The sequence below is a fragment of the Adiantum capillus-veneris genome, chromosome 17 (genome assembly GCF_014529385.1).
Source record: "Adiantum capillus-veneris isolate H3 chromosome 17, ASM1452938v2, whole genome shotgun sequence".
Taxonomy (NCBI): Eukaryota; Viridiplantae; Streptophyta; class Polypodiopsida; order Polypodiales; family Pteridaceae; genus Adiantum; species Adiantum capillus-veneris.
Window position 1 is genome coordinate 149,686,616 of NC_140947.1, and position 17,386 is coordinate 149,704,001.

General features: G+C 46.1%; 1 protein-coding gene across 2 annotated transcripts in view; it reads left to right on the forward strand.

Moving 5' to 3' along the window:
- The first annotated feature begins 555 nt into the window (after positions 1-555).
- LOC147438315 (UDP-Glycosyltransferase superfamily protein) overlaps positions 556-17,386 on the forward strand; it is a 39,536-nt gene continuing 22,705 nt past the window's right edge. Inside the window, exons 1-2 of one of the 2 annotated variants that reach the window (XM_086487601.1) lie at positions 556-745; positions 854-1,762. In XM_086487601.1, coding sequence (XP_086343727.1) covers positions 915-1,762 — 848 coding nt within the window. In that variant the 5' untranslated portion in view covers positions 556-745; positions 854-914. Of the gene's footprint in view, positions 1,763-17,386 lie in introns of both variants that reach the window. The other variant, XM_086487600.1, reaches the window with a different exon arrangement.

Consider the following 17,386-nt stretch of genomic DNA (forward strand, 5'->3'; position numbering starts at 1 on the left):
AAACCATTTTCTTCTTTTTATTGGCCCACACACACACACGCTCGAAAAGAAGAGAGTTTTAACGTCGTAAAAAACTATCTCAAGAGACCTTAAAGATCTAACCGATGAGGAGTTGAACTCAAGACCTGTTATTCAAGAGGGAAATGGCATAATCAATCTACAACATTTGGGTGATAGAAAGGTTATACCATTTTCCTCTTTTTATTGGCACACACACACACCCACACACACACACACTCTCGAGAAGAAGAGAGTTTTAACGTCATAGGAAACTATCCTAAGAGACCTTAAAGATCTAGCTGACGAGGAGTTGAACTCAAGACCTGTTATTCAAGAGAGAGAGAACCACGTGCCAACCTTTGTATTCTTGCCTCACCTGCGAGTCTCCTAGGGTGCGGACATGGAGTGCCACTGTCGTCAAAAAAGGGCGAAAATCATGCTTGGCCCACTGCCAACGGTGCATGCACCTATCCATTAGAATCGCAGAGCCATTGGCAATTGATGCGTCATCATCGAGACTGACTACCCCTGGTTCTAAAATGGTCACTGCCGGTGAAGCACCGTTTGCTTGGCGGGAGGGTCCTTCATTGGTTTGCACCTTCCTGCACTGTGTCAGAGCGCTCTTTCTCTTCCTTTCTCTCATGCACGTGCTCGATAAGCAAGGATGGCTGTCGACACAGAGGCTAGAGCACTGACGGCTTCTTCACTGGATTGAGCGCATGTGCGCAGGCTATCCGACCACTAGGCAACCTTTTTGATTTTTCCGAAGCACTTTTCGCAAACGTACCACATTTTCCATTTCAAACGGGATTTTTTATTTTTTTTCATGGAATATGCTGTTCTCTCGCATCAGGTGAACGTTCAAGAACAGCAATGGCAGTCTGTGCTTATCGGCAGCACTCATAAGAAGCAGGATGTTCATGGGTATCGCGAGCAACAACGCCGACGGCCTCGTGGAGGATCCGGCTGTGTCTGCGAGGGTCATGTTTGCGGCAGGAGGAACAGGCGGCCATGTGTTCCCCGCAATAGCCATAGCTGATGCTCTTACCATTGCCCACAAGTCTGTCACTGTGCAATTTTTGGGCACGAGACACCGTCTTGAAGCCTCCGCAGTCCCACGTGCAGGTTACACTCTCCGCCACATCCCTGCAGTGCCTCTTCGTCGCCCCATCTTCCTCTCTCCTCAAAACCTTCTTCTACCATTTCGCTTGATTCTTTCAATCGCTGCTGCTTTGCAATTGCTCCTGGCTTTTCGACCTCATGTAGTTGTTGGAACAGGGGGCTACATTTCAGGCCCTATCTGCTTCGCCGCCCTGTTGTGTGGCTGCCCCTTTGTCATTCAAGAGCAAAATGTATGCCCTGGACTTGCAAACAAGATTCTTGCAAGCTTTGCCACATCTGTATTTGTGGCATTTGCAGATGCTCTTGTTCACTTTCCTTCAGAAAAATGCATAGTTTCTGGCAACCCAGTTCGCTGGACATTACAGCAGCTTGTGCTTAAAAGAACAGCGCTTCGTCACTTCTTTCCCAGTTCAATCTTGTTATCCGATGAAGCTACACAGTGTGATGACGAACACTGCGAGATTGTCTTTATTCAGGGTGGATCACTTGGTGCTAAAAGCCTCAATCAGGCTGTAATTGGTTTTGCGGAAGAGATGCTTGAGAAGCATCCAAAAAGATTTCTGATCTGGCAGACAGGACCCAAGCATTTTAAAGGTGTACTTAACAAACTTAGGAGCCATGAGCGTCTTTTTATTTGCGAGTAAGTGCTCCTTTCTTTTGGAGGTTACTTGAGCATGTCTGGCTAGTTCTCTGCATGGGTGTGACAGCGAATTTTTGAATTCAGTCCTTCTAATGTGTTGTTGTCAACCTTGATTATCGTGGTTTCTTTTATTTCAAGCACACAGAAATGTACCTTGTCATGTGTGGACTATAATCGCTCCCAGCTCCCAAGGCACAAACTAATGCATCGGAAGGGGTAGTATGAGATAAGAGAATTACAAAGTATGGCAACAAACATGAAGGGGACGAGAGAGAGGAATAATGCTAGAACAAAAGCTCTGGCCTAAAAATATTGATTGACTGAAAAATAAATGAGACCTAATACAAAATGAGGGCAAGGTGTCAAATTATATAGAATCTCAACATGAAACTCAAGGTTGGACCCAAAAGTGGGCGCCAATGCAAAAAATAGATCATTACCATTTGGCGATATTGCCCTTGGTAGAGCAGTATTGACAGGCGTCGAGCGGGGGACACCTTCAGAAGAGGAACAATGGATCCGATGCCTTTTTGCAATGGGAGCAAACTACTTTGATGGGCTGCATACTGAGATCATGACAATGAGAAGAGTGCTTTGTTCCCTAGGATCTTTGGCGGTAGTGACCATCATTTTTGAGGGCTGATAAAACCATGGAACCTCGCCATGCAAAGATAGGACAAGTAAGTGTAGCAAAGTACCCAGCATATCATCTAGGATAGCTGCTTCAATCTCAACGATATGAGTAACATTACCTTTGCGCGCTTCAAACTCTTGGCAGATAAACGCGGCATCTATCAAGGTAGCTTCTAGACAGTGAAGATCCGTCATCCCATCTTGCCCAATCAATATGTATTCTCCCTCCCAGCTGATTGCCGTCCCGATCCTTGGCATATGCACTATACATCAACCGTTGTCGCTCCATCTCCTCCAAGCATCTCAGTTTTTGACAAATCATACCATCCCGCATCTCTCTCAAAACACACACCAGGGATCTTATGAAAGGAGAAGCCTGTGCTTTACACACAGAGGCATCAATGAATATGTATTGAAAAGTCCACCGCCAGGGGCAGGCTGCACCATTGAACCGAATCAGGGACACATCACTGATAAGGAATGATATCATGATTGCTTCCAAGGTTCTCTGCCAAGGGAAGAACCTCGGCCAATGAGCTTGGAAAGCAATGCACGACTTTGCATCTCCGGATCAATTGTACTATAAACCATTTAGAATTATATTTCTTTAAGCTATAGCTAATTTAGCTGTCTCGCTGCGGTTGAGCACGTACTGTCACAAATGGGTGACGTTGCATGGCCCTGGGACACACTCATATAGTGGGGCAGCAGACCCGGACAATTTACGTGGGCTGATTTTGGCAGCTTTTGAGCCCATTGCTTTATTTCAAGAAGCCTAAGTTCTTTTGATTTTGGGGCTCTGCTTTTGGGCATCCCTTGTAACTTATAAATAAGTGGGCAGGGCCCTCACTTCTTAGAGCATCTGGACACAGAGTCTGAGAGTGAGAACCCTCCCACTCTCTTGTACTTTGAACTCAGATTAATACAAAAACAAAAAGAAATATCGAAAGGGGTGCCAGTCTTTGGGGCCAATATCTCTAGGCACGGAACTCCGCCGGGCCGTGTCGAATAAATTGTGAATTGTGAACTATTTTGAAGTGAATCTCTTCTGTGTTGCGGTAGAATCTTGACTTGGAGTGAAGTTTGTTACACGTACGTCTGCTGCAGCTCTGTGAGCTTTACTATAGCCTCGCCAGCACATCCCTTTGTTCATCGATTAGCTATAAGCTGCTTCATGTCCGTAACTTCTTGGTGCATTTGTGCATTGAGCTACTGATTGAGCATAGCCAGCCTGTTGGTTGCTGAGTCGAGGCCATAGCCTTTTTGCATTAGCCTGCTATGTATTGAGTTTTATTGATGCGCATCCCACCTCTTGCCCACCACTCCACTCTGCCCCGTTCTCACATTTAACACATCCAACCCACACCCCATAACCACACATACACTGGTGACATGTCAAGCCACTGAAGATCCTAGCCGACTTGCAGATGCTGACTGAGGGGCTTGAACCCTAGAAGCAGTAGAAGGAGTTTTGACAAACTTACAGATCCTCGCCGAGCGGGGCAAACCATTATTAAGGTTTTACCAACTTACGGGACCCCATCCGATGGGGCCCAAGTTACTAGAGATAATGTCACGAGGACGTGGCAGTTATTAACCATGTCACAGAGATGTGGCAACTGCTAACCTTGGTTGTTGGTTTCTTTCCAATGGGGTTTATTTTATTTGTTTTGAGACCCTCTTTTTGAAGTTGCAAATGGTCGGACATTGTATGGCCAAAGTGAACGGTAGTTTCACCCGCAGACGGGAAGTTGGTCGGCACTGGAATTAGTATGGTAAGAGGATGTCTAGGCTCAGAGCAAGATCATATAGGTCCCCCCGTCGCACTTAGCAAGTTGGTGGATACTAGGAAGTGAACTCAATTAAGGCGTAAAGTCAAGGTGGGACTTCCAACAAAAAGTATCCGACAGTTGGGCCACATTGCACTTTTGGATGCGGTCCCAATGAGGATAGATGGTCAGAAGACCAGTGGGAGCCCAACGGAAGCATCTCCTAAAATTTAGGGAACTGCTATTTTGGGCCGTGAAATGTGTTCGCGTCATTACTTCCGTTATGACTAGGGGAACATTTTATAACTCTGCCGCGAAGTCAACTGGGCAACCGGTCAGGATATTTTTAAGCGGCAAACCCGAAACGGGAAAATGCTTGAAAATGCGCCAAGTGTCACATTTTGGTGAACTTTCCTCTTGCAGAAAAATGGGCGCTGAATTTTTAAGCTGGGATGAGCCTCATTTGCAACCTGTCACAGGTTAAGAGCTATGGAGTGCTTTCTTTCCCTCTCATGTACAGTGTGGTGCTAGGAGTGATGCCCTGCACACTACACACTGCTCTCTCTCTCCCCTACGTGCAGTTATGTGATGCCCCACAAGAGGGCTACTCATTTGACTGATGTACAGTTGTGTGGGTTCATGCTTTTGTGCTGAGGCAAGAGCCTCCTTGAGCAGGAACAGGGGTAGCTAACTGCTGCTCCAAAGCAGGCACTGGTGAGGGTCATAACCTCACCGTACAGGTGCAAAATCAGCGCTGTGTATGCGCTGTAAATTCACTGTTTTTCAGCCGTACGGACGCCAGGATCATTGGGAATCGTGCCCCACTGGCAAAGGACAATTAGGGGACTGTTTGGGGCTGAAAACAGGGCAAAAACCAGTAAATACAGCGTGCTGAATTTACTGTTTTTGGACAGGAATCAGAGGGTATACGACAGTGCAAGCGAGTTCCAGCAGGGGAATTGGTTTCGCGCAAGTTTTGGGGCTGTTATGTTGCCGAAATTTGGCCAAATCAAATGGTATCTAGGTGGATACACGTGAAGGATTCCCAGGACCTTACCTTGTAATTTACCCTCCTAAAGAATAAAGAAATACCGAAAGGGGCGCCAAGTTTGGGGCCTACAGGTTGTCGGCGTCTGCTCGGAGCATTCTAGCTTCCGAGCCGTGTGTGTGATTAAGTGTTAATTCCCGTTGCAGGTTCTCTTTGCAAAGTGCTCTGTGTGTGTGTTTAAAGTAAAGAATTTCGGGTGAAAGCCAACGCCTACCGCCCTACGGGCCGGTTTCATGGTTCCATTGCCGGGATATTAATCACTTTTTCCTCAAAGAGTGAGCCTGGATTGTTCAGGGTAAAGACACACAGTGCAAGAACGCGGGGATTACACTATGGCCGACAAGGGGAAGGGAATTATGGAAGAGGGTTCCTCTCCAAAGGACAGGCAGGAGATTCCTATGGTTTTTGAGATTGGCGAGAGCTCACGGCCACGTCAGTCTGTACCTCCTGTCAACGTGAATGTCCCTCCAGTAGTACAGGGCTTTATGACAGGGCAACTTGAGGATGATGCGTTTAAGACTCAGTTAGTTGCCGCGGTGAATGTCTTTTCGCAGCTGGTGCAAAATCCGAGGTTTATGGAATTCTTGCAAGCGCCACCAGTGCAACAGCAAAATAGACAACCTACGCCGCGTACGGAGCTTGTTGAAGCTCAAGCCCAGGTACTTCATGAGGCGTAGGAGGAAAGGGAACACTCGCATGTTGCGGAGTCGGGGGCTCCAAAGCAGGTTCCTCTCGTGCTTGAACAGGTGGCTAGAACGCCTATTCCACAGGTTATGCCAGTTCAGCCCGCCACCTTTCAGAGCCAGCATGCTGTCTTGAATGGACAGGGAGTTGGATACCAGGCTATGCACTCAGTTTTTCCACCACCCACGGTACATCCTGGGTATTTCGGGGGTGGATCAGTGTTCCAAAGTATGGCTGGTTATGCGTCTGGAAGTCAGCCGTACATGCCAGGAACAGTGTTCGGGGGTATGCAAGGCATCATGCCAAACCCCATGTATGGTACTATCGGCATGCAGCAAGGTTTCCACGGCAACCAGGGCTAGTTTGGGGTGCCACAGGGTCATTTTGGCATGGCTGGTTTTTCTGGACAGCAGCTAGATATCGCACCTCTTACGCAAAATGTGAATGGCCAAGGCGTGCCGATCATGCCTAGTACAGTGTCCATGTTGCAGACCATTCCGTATGACAACTTGGGGGCACTAGAGAAGCCGAAGGCTTACAAAGAAGGTGGTGCAGCGGTAAAGTTCAGTACCTTCAGTGGTTTCGAGGACAAGACCAAGGCACTCACTTTCCTCCAGCAGTTTGATACAGCTTATGCGGGAGGGAATTTTACAGAGGCCTCGAAGGTCAGGAAAGCTGCCACTTTCTTAAAGGACAATGCGCTTACATGGTGGACGACATTGTTAATGCAAGGACAGGCACCCGCCACTTGGGTTTACTTCAAGCAAATGTTTGCATCTGCTTGGCTATCAAATGAATTTGAAGCCGATGTCCTGACAGATTGGCACCAGCTTACGGCAGCTTCGTGCAAGAGCTTGTTGGAGTACAATAGGAGGTTTTGTAAAGCATTACTCTCAGTGACCTCCTACAGATTTGTGCCATTGACAGAGCAGATAGAGAAGTATTGTTGTGGGCTGCCTAAAGGGCTTCGCGATTACTGTACAAAGAATAGAGTGGCTACCCTTACTCAGCTTATGGAAGTTGCGAACACTGGTCTTGCCTTGTTGAAAGGAGAGGACAGTGGATTTCCGAGCAGTGATAAAGGAGGGCAGCAAAAGAAAAATTCAGCGAAGAAGCCCTTTGTGAAAACGGCTCCTGATGCGTCACAGGGGTCAGAACAGGCCACCAAAGACAAGGATTCAGCCGGGACTTCTGGAGCGCAGGCAAAGAAACAGAAAAGGAAGCCTTTTGTGCGCAAGTCGCTCGAGGAAAAGAAGGTCCTAATGGCTGAGAACAAATGCTTTATATGCGAGCAGCCTGGTCATATTTCTATAAATTGTCCACAAAGGAAAAGGCCAGCTGACTTAGAGGATAAAGAAGACTAGAAAGGCAAGAAGCCTAAACCCACGGCAGGTTTAGTGCCAGACATGGTGGGTGACAGGCCCAGTACAGATGCCAGTGAGTTATGTAGGGCATGGGGTAAAGTTAGAGATCAGACGGCACTCATCTTCTTTGATCCAGGTGCCAAAGCCAACTTTATCTCACCAGAGTTAGCTATGAAGCTCGGCATCAAAGCTGAAGAAATGGGGTACACAGCAGAGGCAGGGTTGGCATGTCCTGGCCACTCCGAGTGTGTTACTCCCATCATTGGAAAACTGCGTCTGCATATTCAGTCGTATGTGGACACTGAAGAGTTTTACATCATGCCGCTGGAAGGTTGTGACGCCTTGTTGGGGATCCCGTGGATGTTCCGAGTGCATGGAGTCTTGGATGCCTACAACAAAAAGATCACTGTACAGCATAGGGGCAAAACTCACATCTTGGATGTAAAGCTTAAAGGAGAGTCAGTCCCTATTGTATCTGCTTCTGCTATCACTTCTGTAATAAAGAATCATCTTTCTGTGTACTTGATTTTTGCACGTGATGTCTCAGATAGTGATCAGTCAAATTTATCCGTGTTAGACAAAGAAAGGTCAGCATTTTTGCAAAAGTTTAGTGACTGTTTTTCTGATTCATTACCGTCGCAATTGCCGCCAGAGAGACCTGAGGACCATCGGATAGATTTGGTGCCAGGGTGTAGCCCACCAAATAGACCTCCCTACAGGGTTAGTGCGGCACAGCAGAAAGAGATTATGGGCCAGGTTGAGGAGTTATTAGAGAAGGGGCTGATTCAGCCTAGTTCTTCACCTTTTTGCTCCCCAGTGCTCCTAGTGCAGAAGAAGGATGGCTCATGGCGCATGTGTATTGATTACCGTGCGTTGAATAAGAATACCATCAAGAATAGGTTTCCTATTCCTCGCATTGATGATATTCTCGATCGTTTAGAGGGTGCTGCAATTTTCAGCAGGATAGACCTGAAGAGTGGGTACCATCAGATTCGTATAAGCCCAGAGGATGTGCACAAGACTGCGTTTAGAACGACATTTGGTCTTTATGAGTTTCTAGTGATGCCGTTTGGGCTAACAAATGCTCCAGCCACGTTCAACAGAATGAAGGACCGGATTTTCCGCTCGCATCAACAGTTTGTTGGAACATTCTTCGATGACATGATTGTGTATTCGAAGAATGAAGAGGAGCATAGGCGTCACTTGACCATTGTGTTCGAAGAGCTGCGCAGTCACAGGTTACTTGTCAATCCTAAGAAAAGTGAATTCTTCCTTGAAGAGATCCACTTTCTGGGCCACATAGTCTCAAAGGATGGTGTAAGAATGGATCCCGCAAAGGTCGAAGCTATCAAGACATGGCCAGACTTGAAGACTGTGCACGATGTCAGAAGCTTCTTGGGATTGTGTTCCTACTATAGAAGGTTTATCAGAAATTTTGCAGAGATAGCATCGCCTCTTCACGCATTGCAAAAGAAAGAGGTCACTTTCAGATGGACCCAAAAAGAGATTTCAGCTTTTAGTCTCTTAAAGGAAAAGTTGACTTCAGATCCAGTTATTGTTTTGCCAGATCTCAGGAAGTCATTTGTGGTCCAGTGTGACGCGTGTGGCAGTAGCATCGGAGCAGTGCTAATGCAAGATGGACGGGTAGTAGCCTATGAAAGCCGAATTTTGCAAGGGCCAGAGAGGACTATGCAAGTCTATGAGAAAGAGCTCTTGGCCGTGATTCATGCGCTTTCTAGCTGGAAGCACTACCTCTTAGGTGCTGATTTTGTTGTCCAAACAGATCATCAGACCTTGCGATACTTCTTGACACAGTCAAAGTTATCCGAAAAGCATATGCGATGGGCAAACATTCTTTCCATGTTCCACTTCCAGATTATGCATGTGGAAGGCAAGAAGAATGTTGTGGCTGATGCGTTATCAAGAAAGCCACAAATTTCAGCTGTGTCAATTCCTTATCATCATGAGTTAGATGACATGAAGGAACAATATACTGCTGATGAAGATTTTGCAAGGATCTTTGAACAGTTACAAGAGGGGCAACATCACGAGCACTACCTCCTCAGAGATGGTTTTATGATGATGCATGGCAGACTTTGTGTCACTAGGCCACTGCGACATAAGGTCATGGAAGAGAGTCATGTCCCACCGTATGCAGGGCATCGTGGCATTGATGCAACAGTTAAAGCGGTAGAGACGTTCTTCTATTGGCCTACCTTGAGGAGAGATGTGGATGCCTTTGTGCGAGCATGCATAGTTTGCCAAAAGGTCAAGTTTGACAGGCAAAAGGCACTAGGGTTGTTACAACCACTGCCGATTCCGGATAAGCCATGGGAAAGCATTGCTATGGACTTTATCTTTGATCTTCCAAGGACGCCAACAGGGAATGATGGTATATGGACCATTATCTGCAGTTTCAGCAAACAGGCCCATTTTATCCCTGTCAGGAAGAAGATAAAATTTGATCAGATGGCACGCTTGTTCATGTACAATGTGTTTAAGTACCATGGTATGCCACAATCGATTATCAGTGATCGTGATCCTCGCATGACCAGTTTGTTCTGGAGAGGATTGTTTGAGAACATGGGTACTACGCTCAAGTTCTCGTCTTCGTTTCATCCACAAACTGATGGACAGTCAGAAGAGGCTAATTCTACTGTCTTAGATCTGCTGAAATGCTATGTGTCAGATAATAAGGGCAAGTGGGAACAGTATTTGCCTATGCTTGAGTATGCGTACAATAATACGGTGCATTCGTCTACTGGCAAAGCACCTTTTGAAATTGTTGAAGGCGGCAAAAAGGTTCCTCCCATTTTGCACACAAAGGACAAGATCTTTGAGGCAGATCGATATGTTGAGAACATGGATGAGATGTATAAGAAGATTAAAGTTGCCTTGGAGAAGACTCAGGCAAAACAGAAAAAGGCTGCTGATCGTCACCGTCGTGAATTGTTACTATCACCTGGTGATTGGGTTCTCTTAAAGTTCAAAAAGGCAAGGAACGACTGTTTCCTAAGCTCAGCATGCGTTACTATGGGCCTTTTCAAGTGCTTGACAAGATCAGCGATGTGGCTTACAGACTGAAGTTGCTTGATGCGTGGAAGATTCATAATGCGTTTCACGTGAGTCTTCTAAGACCCTTCGTGGGTGATGTGCCAGAAGATATGCCAGTTGAGGATCAGCCAGAAGTTGAGGAACTTGATGAGATCCTGGTGCCTGAGCAAGTTTTGGCACATAAAGACAGAAAAGTTAAAGGACAAGTTGCAAGACGCTATTTGGTGAAGTTCAAGAACTATCTGCCTATGGATGCAAAGTGGATGGAAGAGCATGAACTGTCAGAGTCACCAAATGTATTGCAGCTTTACCTTGAAGCCTTTGGGTTACAGCCTACTTATGCCCCAACCCAACGTGTGCAAAGGAGGGGTAATGATAGAGCTAGTACATCAAATGTACATATAAATTCAGTGCCATAGATGGAAAATGGCAAAAGTATGAAGGCCTCATTAAGTCATTTCTATCTATGTATGTTACGACCTTTCTTGCGGATACATGCGATGATAAAAGAGTGTTAATAGCACAAGATCATCAGTGGCGTGTATTTATGGTATGCAATCGAGGACGTTTGCGATTTCAAGAGGGGGGTATGTCACGAGGACGTGGCAGTTATTAACCATGTCACAGAGATGTGGCAACTGCTAACCTTGGTTGTTGGTTTCTTTCCAATGGGGTTTATTTTATTTGTTTTGAGACCCTCTTTTTGAAGTTGCAAATGGTCGGACATTGTATGGCCAATGTGAACGGTAGTTTCACCCGCAGACGGGAAGTTGGTCGGCACTGGAATTCGTATGGTAAGAGGATGTCTAGGCTCAGAGCAAGATCATATAGGTCCCCCCGTCGCACTTAGCAAGTTGGTGGATACTAGGAAGTGAACTCAATTAAGGCGTAAAGTCAAGGTGGGACTTCCAACAAAAAGTATCCGACAGTTGGGCCACATTGCACTTTTGGATGCGGTCCCAATGAGGATAGATGGTCAGAAGACCAGTGGGAGCCCAACGGAAGCATCTCCTAAAATTTAGGGAACTGCTATTTTGGGCCGTGAAATGTGTTCGCGTCATTACTTCCGGTATGACTAGGGGAACATTTTATAACTCTGCCGCGAAGTCAACTGGGCAACCGGTCAGGATATTTTTAAGCGGCAAACCCGAAACGGGAAAATGCTTGAAAATGCGCCAAGTGTCACATTTTGGTGAACTTTCCTCTTGCAGAAAAATGGGCGCTGAATTTTTAAGCTGGGATGAGCCTCATTTGCAACCTGTCACAGGTTAAGAGCTATGGAGTGCTTTCTTTCCCTCTCATGTACAGTGTGGTGCTAGGAGTGATGCCCTGCACACTACACACTGCTCTCTCTCTCCCCTACGTGCAGTTATGTGATGCCCCACAAGAGGGCTACTCATTTGACTGATGTACAGTTGTGTGGGTTCATGCTTTTGTGCTGAGGCAAGAGCCTCCTTGAGCAGGAACAGGGGTAGCTAACTGCTGCTCCAAAGCAGGCACTGGTGAGGGTCATAACCTCACCGTACAGGTGCAAAATCAGCGCTGTGTATGCGCTGTAAATTCACTGTTTTTCAGCCGTACGGACGCCAGGATCATTGGGAATCGTGCCCCACTGGCAAAGGACAATTAGGGGACTGTTTGGGGCTGAAAACAGGGCAAAAACCAGTAAATACAGCGTGCTGAATTTACTGTTTTTGGACAGGAATCAGAGGGTATACGACAGTGCAAGCGAGTTCCAGCAGGGGAATTGGTTTCGCGCAAGTTTTGGGGCTGTTATGTTGCCGAAATTTGGCCAAATCAAATGGTATCTAGGTGGATACACGTGAAGGAGTCCCAGGACCTTACCTTGTAATTTACCCTCCTAAAGAATAAAGAAATACCGAAAGGGGCGCCAAGTTTGGGGCCTACAGGTTGTCGGCGTCTGCTCGGAGCATTCTAGCTTCCGAGCTGTGTGTGTGATTAAGTGTTAATTCCCGTCGCAGGTTCTCTTTGCAAAGTGCTCTGTGTGTGTGTTTAAAGTAAAGAATTTCGGGTGAAAGCCAACGCCTACCGCCCTACGGGCCGGTTTTAGATAAAATCATGCAGAGGACTCACTCACATACTCATAATCGTGTGGATTGTTGGCGTGGCACCTTGTATGGACTAGCTGTAACAGACTTGGACACTCCAAGTCGCGATTCTACAGCGACACCACAAGAATTCACTTCAAAACAGATCACAGTCTACAATTGATTCGACACTGGCCCGGTGGAGTTCCATGCCTAGAGATATTGGCCCCAAAGACTGATGCCCCTATCGGTATTTCTTTTTGTATTAATCTGCAACTCAAAGTACAAGGGAGTGCTCGGGACTCACTCTCAGACTCTGCGTCCAGATGCTCTAAGAAGTGAGAGCCCAACAACTCTTATAAAGTGGTTACAAGGGATGCCAAAAGCAGAGCCCCAAAAGCTGTCCTAAAAGCTGGCCAATAAAAAGCATTTAAAAATAATGCACCACCTCTCACAAGGCTTGGTAAAAAATAAGGTAAGGCTTTAAAATAAAAGCTCTCTCTCTCTCTCCTCTTGCGTAGAAAAACAGGCCACGCAAAAGCTGCCCAAAATCTATCGTTGCCGTCCGTACACTGCTACCACGTGTCGGTAGCCCCACGTTTTGCGTCGGGTTTTTCGGGTAGCCGTACGACAGTGCCATGTTAGCATGCAACCCGCATTTCCACCGTTCGGGACCAGCAAGGCGGGTGTGTGTTGTGTGTGTACTGCAGCCACGCCACCAGTTTGTGACATACCCCCCTCTTGAAAGCATTGTAACCGCCCTCGATTACGCCTGCAAAACAGACAGAAGCCATAAATTGTCTTAGCAGACACTGACTGTTAGTACCGACGCACTAGGAACACACATCTAGCACATGTACCAATCGACAATCACATCACACGACATCATAGGACATCACTTGACATCATAGGACATCACATGACAAATCACATTCAACATTCATTCGGATCTCAGACCATGATTTATCGGCAATGCAATTAGCAATTGCATCTAGATCCACTCAAGACCTCAGAGATGCCCGATTGACTAATCCCTATTGCAACCATGTTTATCGAGATCATTCAGACCAAAATGCTGCAGTCATTTCGTCTGTCAGTTCCTGCACTTAAACAAATCAAGAACAAATCAGTATCATGTTATCGGGAATTCCAGTTTATAAAGTCATTACAGCAGAATACTGTCAGCTCTCAGTATCCCCGAAGCTCAAAGAAACATCAGTGACTCTAGTATAAAAAATCGAGGCATTTGTTAACAAAGGACGGAGTAACTCCCCTCTTGTGCATACCCACTGCAGCAGATATCCAGCCAAGTTGAATTCGGGGTTCCATTTGGAATAGACTATGCTAAATCAAAAGCTTTAAGGTAAAGTTTCACAATCTGAGGATTATCTGCTAGGTCCTCCTCCTCCATCCACTTCTCATCCAATGCACGATAGTTCTTGAATCTAACAAAGAACTGCCTTATCACTTTACCCTTAATCTTTCTGTCTTTATGTGCCAATATCTGTGCGGGAACAAGGATCTCCTCGTTTTCTTCCACTTTGGGTTGCTCATCAGGCTCCCCATCATCGAGCACATCGCCTTTAAAAGGCTTCAGGAGACTCACATGAAAAGCATTGTGAATCCTCCAAGTTTCGGGCAGCTTCAATTGGAAGGATTCTTGAACTATCCAATGCAGGATAGTTCTTGAATCTAACAAAGAACTGCCTTATCACTTTACCCTTAATCTTTCTGTCTTTATGTGCCAATATCTGTGTGGGAACAAGGATCTCCTCGTTTTCTTCCACTTTGGGTTGCTCATCAGGCTCCCCATCATCGAGCACATCTCCTTTAAAAGGCTTCAGGAGACTCACATGAAAAGCATTGTGAATCCTCTAAGTTTCGGGCAGCTTCAATCGGAAGGAGACATCATTTATCTTTTCGGAGATATGGAAAGGTTTGTAGTACCGATACTAAGCTTTGGAAAAAGCCTCTCCTTTCCCTTTTTCTTTCTCAGGCGTGCCTTCTCAAAATGTAAGAGCACCCAATCGTTCTCCTTCAATTTCAAATCGCGACGATGGCGATCTGCTGCCTTTTTCTCTCTTTCTTGAGATTTCTGCAAAGCCTTGCGGACCTTGGCAAAAGCCGTGTCCAAGTCGCGCGTGCACTCATCGGCTTCAAAGATCTTACCCTTCGTGCTTAGGAAGGGTGTATCGTATTGTTGTAGGCAAATTCCACCAAAGGTAGATACTTTTCCCATTGAGTCTTCTGATCCGAGATGTAAGACTTCAATAAATCTAGTACCACTGAATTAGCAATCTAGATTGCCCGTCAGTCTGCGGGTGGAACGATGACGAGAACTGCAACCGCGTGCCAATGTTCTCCCAAATAGCCTTTCAAAACAAACTATTGAATCTGGGGTCCCTGTTAGAGACAATTGTCTTGGGCATGCCATGTAATCTGAAGATTTGGGCCACAAACGTTCTCGCTAAGCGATCCGGCTTGACTGTTTTCTTCACTGGAATGAAATGAGCCTTCTTGCTAAATCTGTCAATAACAGTCCAGATACCATCGTGAGCACTCTGTGTTCTTGAGAGAGAAAAAATGAAATCCATTGCAATACTTTCCCAGGGGCGGGTGGATATGGGCAAAGGCTGTAACAATCCCTGTGCTTTATGCCTGTCAAACTTAACCTTCTGGCATACCAAGCAACTGGGCTCAAACTCGTCCACAACCTTCTTGAGTCTCGGCCAAAAGACGTATCTCTCTATCCTTTTCAAGATGGTAGCAATGCCGCGGTGACCCGTAAAAGGTGGATAGTGGCATTCGGTCATAACCTTTTCCCTCAACGGCTGTGTAATGCACAACATGGTTTACCTCATCAAGTAGCCATCCCGAATGGAATATCCTGCTACTGTCTCCCCATCCCGTGTCCGTGTGAAAATGCCTACAAAATCTGTATCTGTGGCATACTGATCGACCATAATCCTCATAGCTCCTATGATGAATCGGGGAAATAGCCAGGACCAACGGCTTCCGAGACAAAGCATTTGCCACCAAATTCTTCCGTCCCTGCACATGGACAATCTGGAAATGAAACTGTGACAAGATATTCACCCACCGCATCTGCTTTTCCGATAGCTGCTTCTGTGACAAGAAGTAGAACGAACCCAAGATCGTAGACAAAGCTGAAGTCATGGAGCCGCAACAAAATTTTCTGCATTGCTTCCGGCACGCCTTAAAGAAGCAAGCACTTTAGTCGTTATTGAGTGCAAGTATCGTGGAGCCCACGAAGCAGGGTGGGTCGACGAAAATTTCTTCACAGATTACCCAGGGTTGTTGGCGGACTACAAGAAAACCACGCAGCTCGTTGTCAATACCTCACCTTGAAAAGAGGGGGATGACACGTAGTCACAAACTGATAACGTGGACAATTGTACGGACGCCCGAAAAAAGCGTTGACATGTTGACATGGCAGGCCGTACGGATTTCTGCAAAATGCGCTGACAGGTGCTGACGTGGCACAGCGTATGGATTTCCACGCTTTTCGGTGGTAGCTTTTGGGCCAGCTTTTGACTTTGAAGCTTTTCATGTACTAGTTTTGTGGGAGCCCTTGGGGCCTTTCAATATGTACTTTTGAGGGCCTCTCGCACTCAGACTTGCTGATTAGCAGCTGAGCAGAGAGGACCCTCGGACTTTGTACTTTGCTGAAGCATTAATATAAAAATAAATACCGCAAGGGGCACTAGATTTTGAGGCCAATACCTTTGGGCACGAAACTACGCCAAGCCGTGTTGACTCAAGTGAATTGATAAAGTTTGTGAAGTATTTTTAAGTGATTCTCTTGTGTGTCGTATCAGATTAACGACTTGGGGAGTTCAAGTCCGTTACAGTGGTATCAGAGCTCAGTCGATTTTCCTTCCACCAAGAAATCCGATCCTTTTTACCGCGGCACACATGAATTCAAGCGACAAATCCTGCAAGAATCAGACGAACTCACCTGACAACTTCGGATTGGGTGAAATTACGGAAGATTCAAATGGAGAATGGGAACAAGAGTACGGGCCACCACGACCTACGAAGTATGAACGAATGGAGATGCAACCTCAACAACAGGTTGATGCTTGTGCTAAGCAGATACTCCAGTATTTGAAGGATCCCCAGTGTGCAAAATTTTTGACCAAGCATTTGATTGACGAAGTGCATACCCGATGGCAAAGCCATCAACTCACCTATAAAGTCGGCATTGAAGAAACCACCTGCCCCGCGAATGTACACTGAAGATGAACTTGATGATGTGATCGAACGACGAGTAAATCAAATAGTGAAGACCACGAAGCATTCAAAGAGACGCAGCAAGGGAATAAACGATCCTGGTTATTTGAGTCGATAGTCTTCTTTTGCAAATGCGCGAGAAGCCAAGAAGCATGTTCGCTTCGAGGGTGTGTCCCAATTCGTCCTCATCCTCTTCTGATAGGTTCGACAGCTCTTCCTCGTCCGACTCTAGTGATGAGGATAGAAAGGGCAAGAAACGGCGAAAGAACAAGAGACATGGAAAGAACAACAAGAAGGCCAAGAAAAGAAGATCCCAACGAAGATCTCTGAAATTTTCTTACAGTTTTGAGGAGGATTCATCCTCTTCTGAGAGTTTGGACTCTGATGACCAGATGTTTTATTCTAAGAGGAAGCACTTTTATAGAGCCAATCAATACGACTTTCTCGAGGATAAGAGCAAGAAGCCCAAGAATTTAAGGAGGATGGACAAGCACTAAAATTTGATACCTTTTTAGGCTTTCAAGATGCTCACAAGGCACTCGCTTTTATTCAACAGTTTGACATAGCTTTTTCTGGAGGCCGGTACTCAGAGCACTCCAAGATTAGGAGGCAACATCTTATTTGAAAGGAAATGTATGCACATGGTGGTCTACTCCTCTGTTACGTAAAGAAGCACCGACAAAGTGGCTAAAGTTCAAGCAACTTTTTATTTCCTCATGGCTCACTCAGGAGTACGAACGTGGTGTAATTACTTCTTGGAATCATCTTCG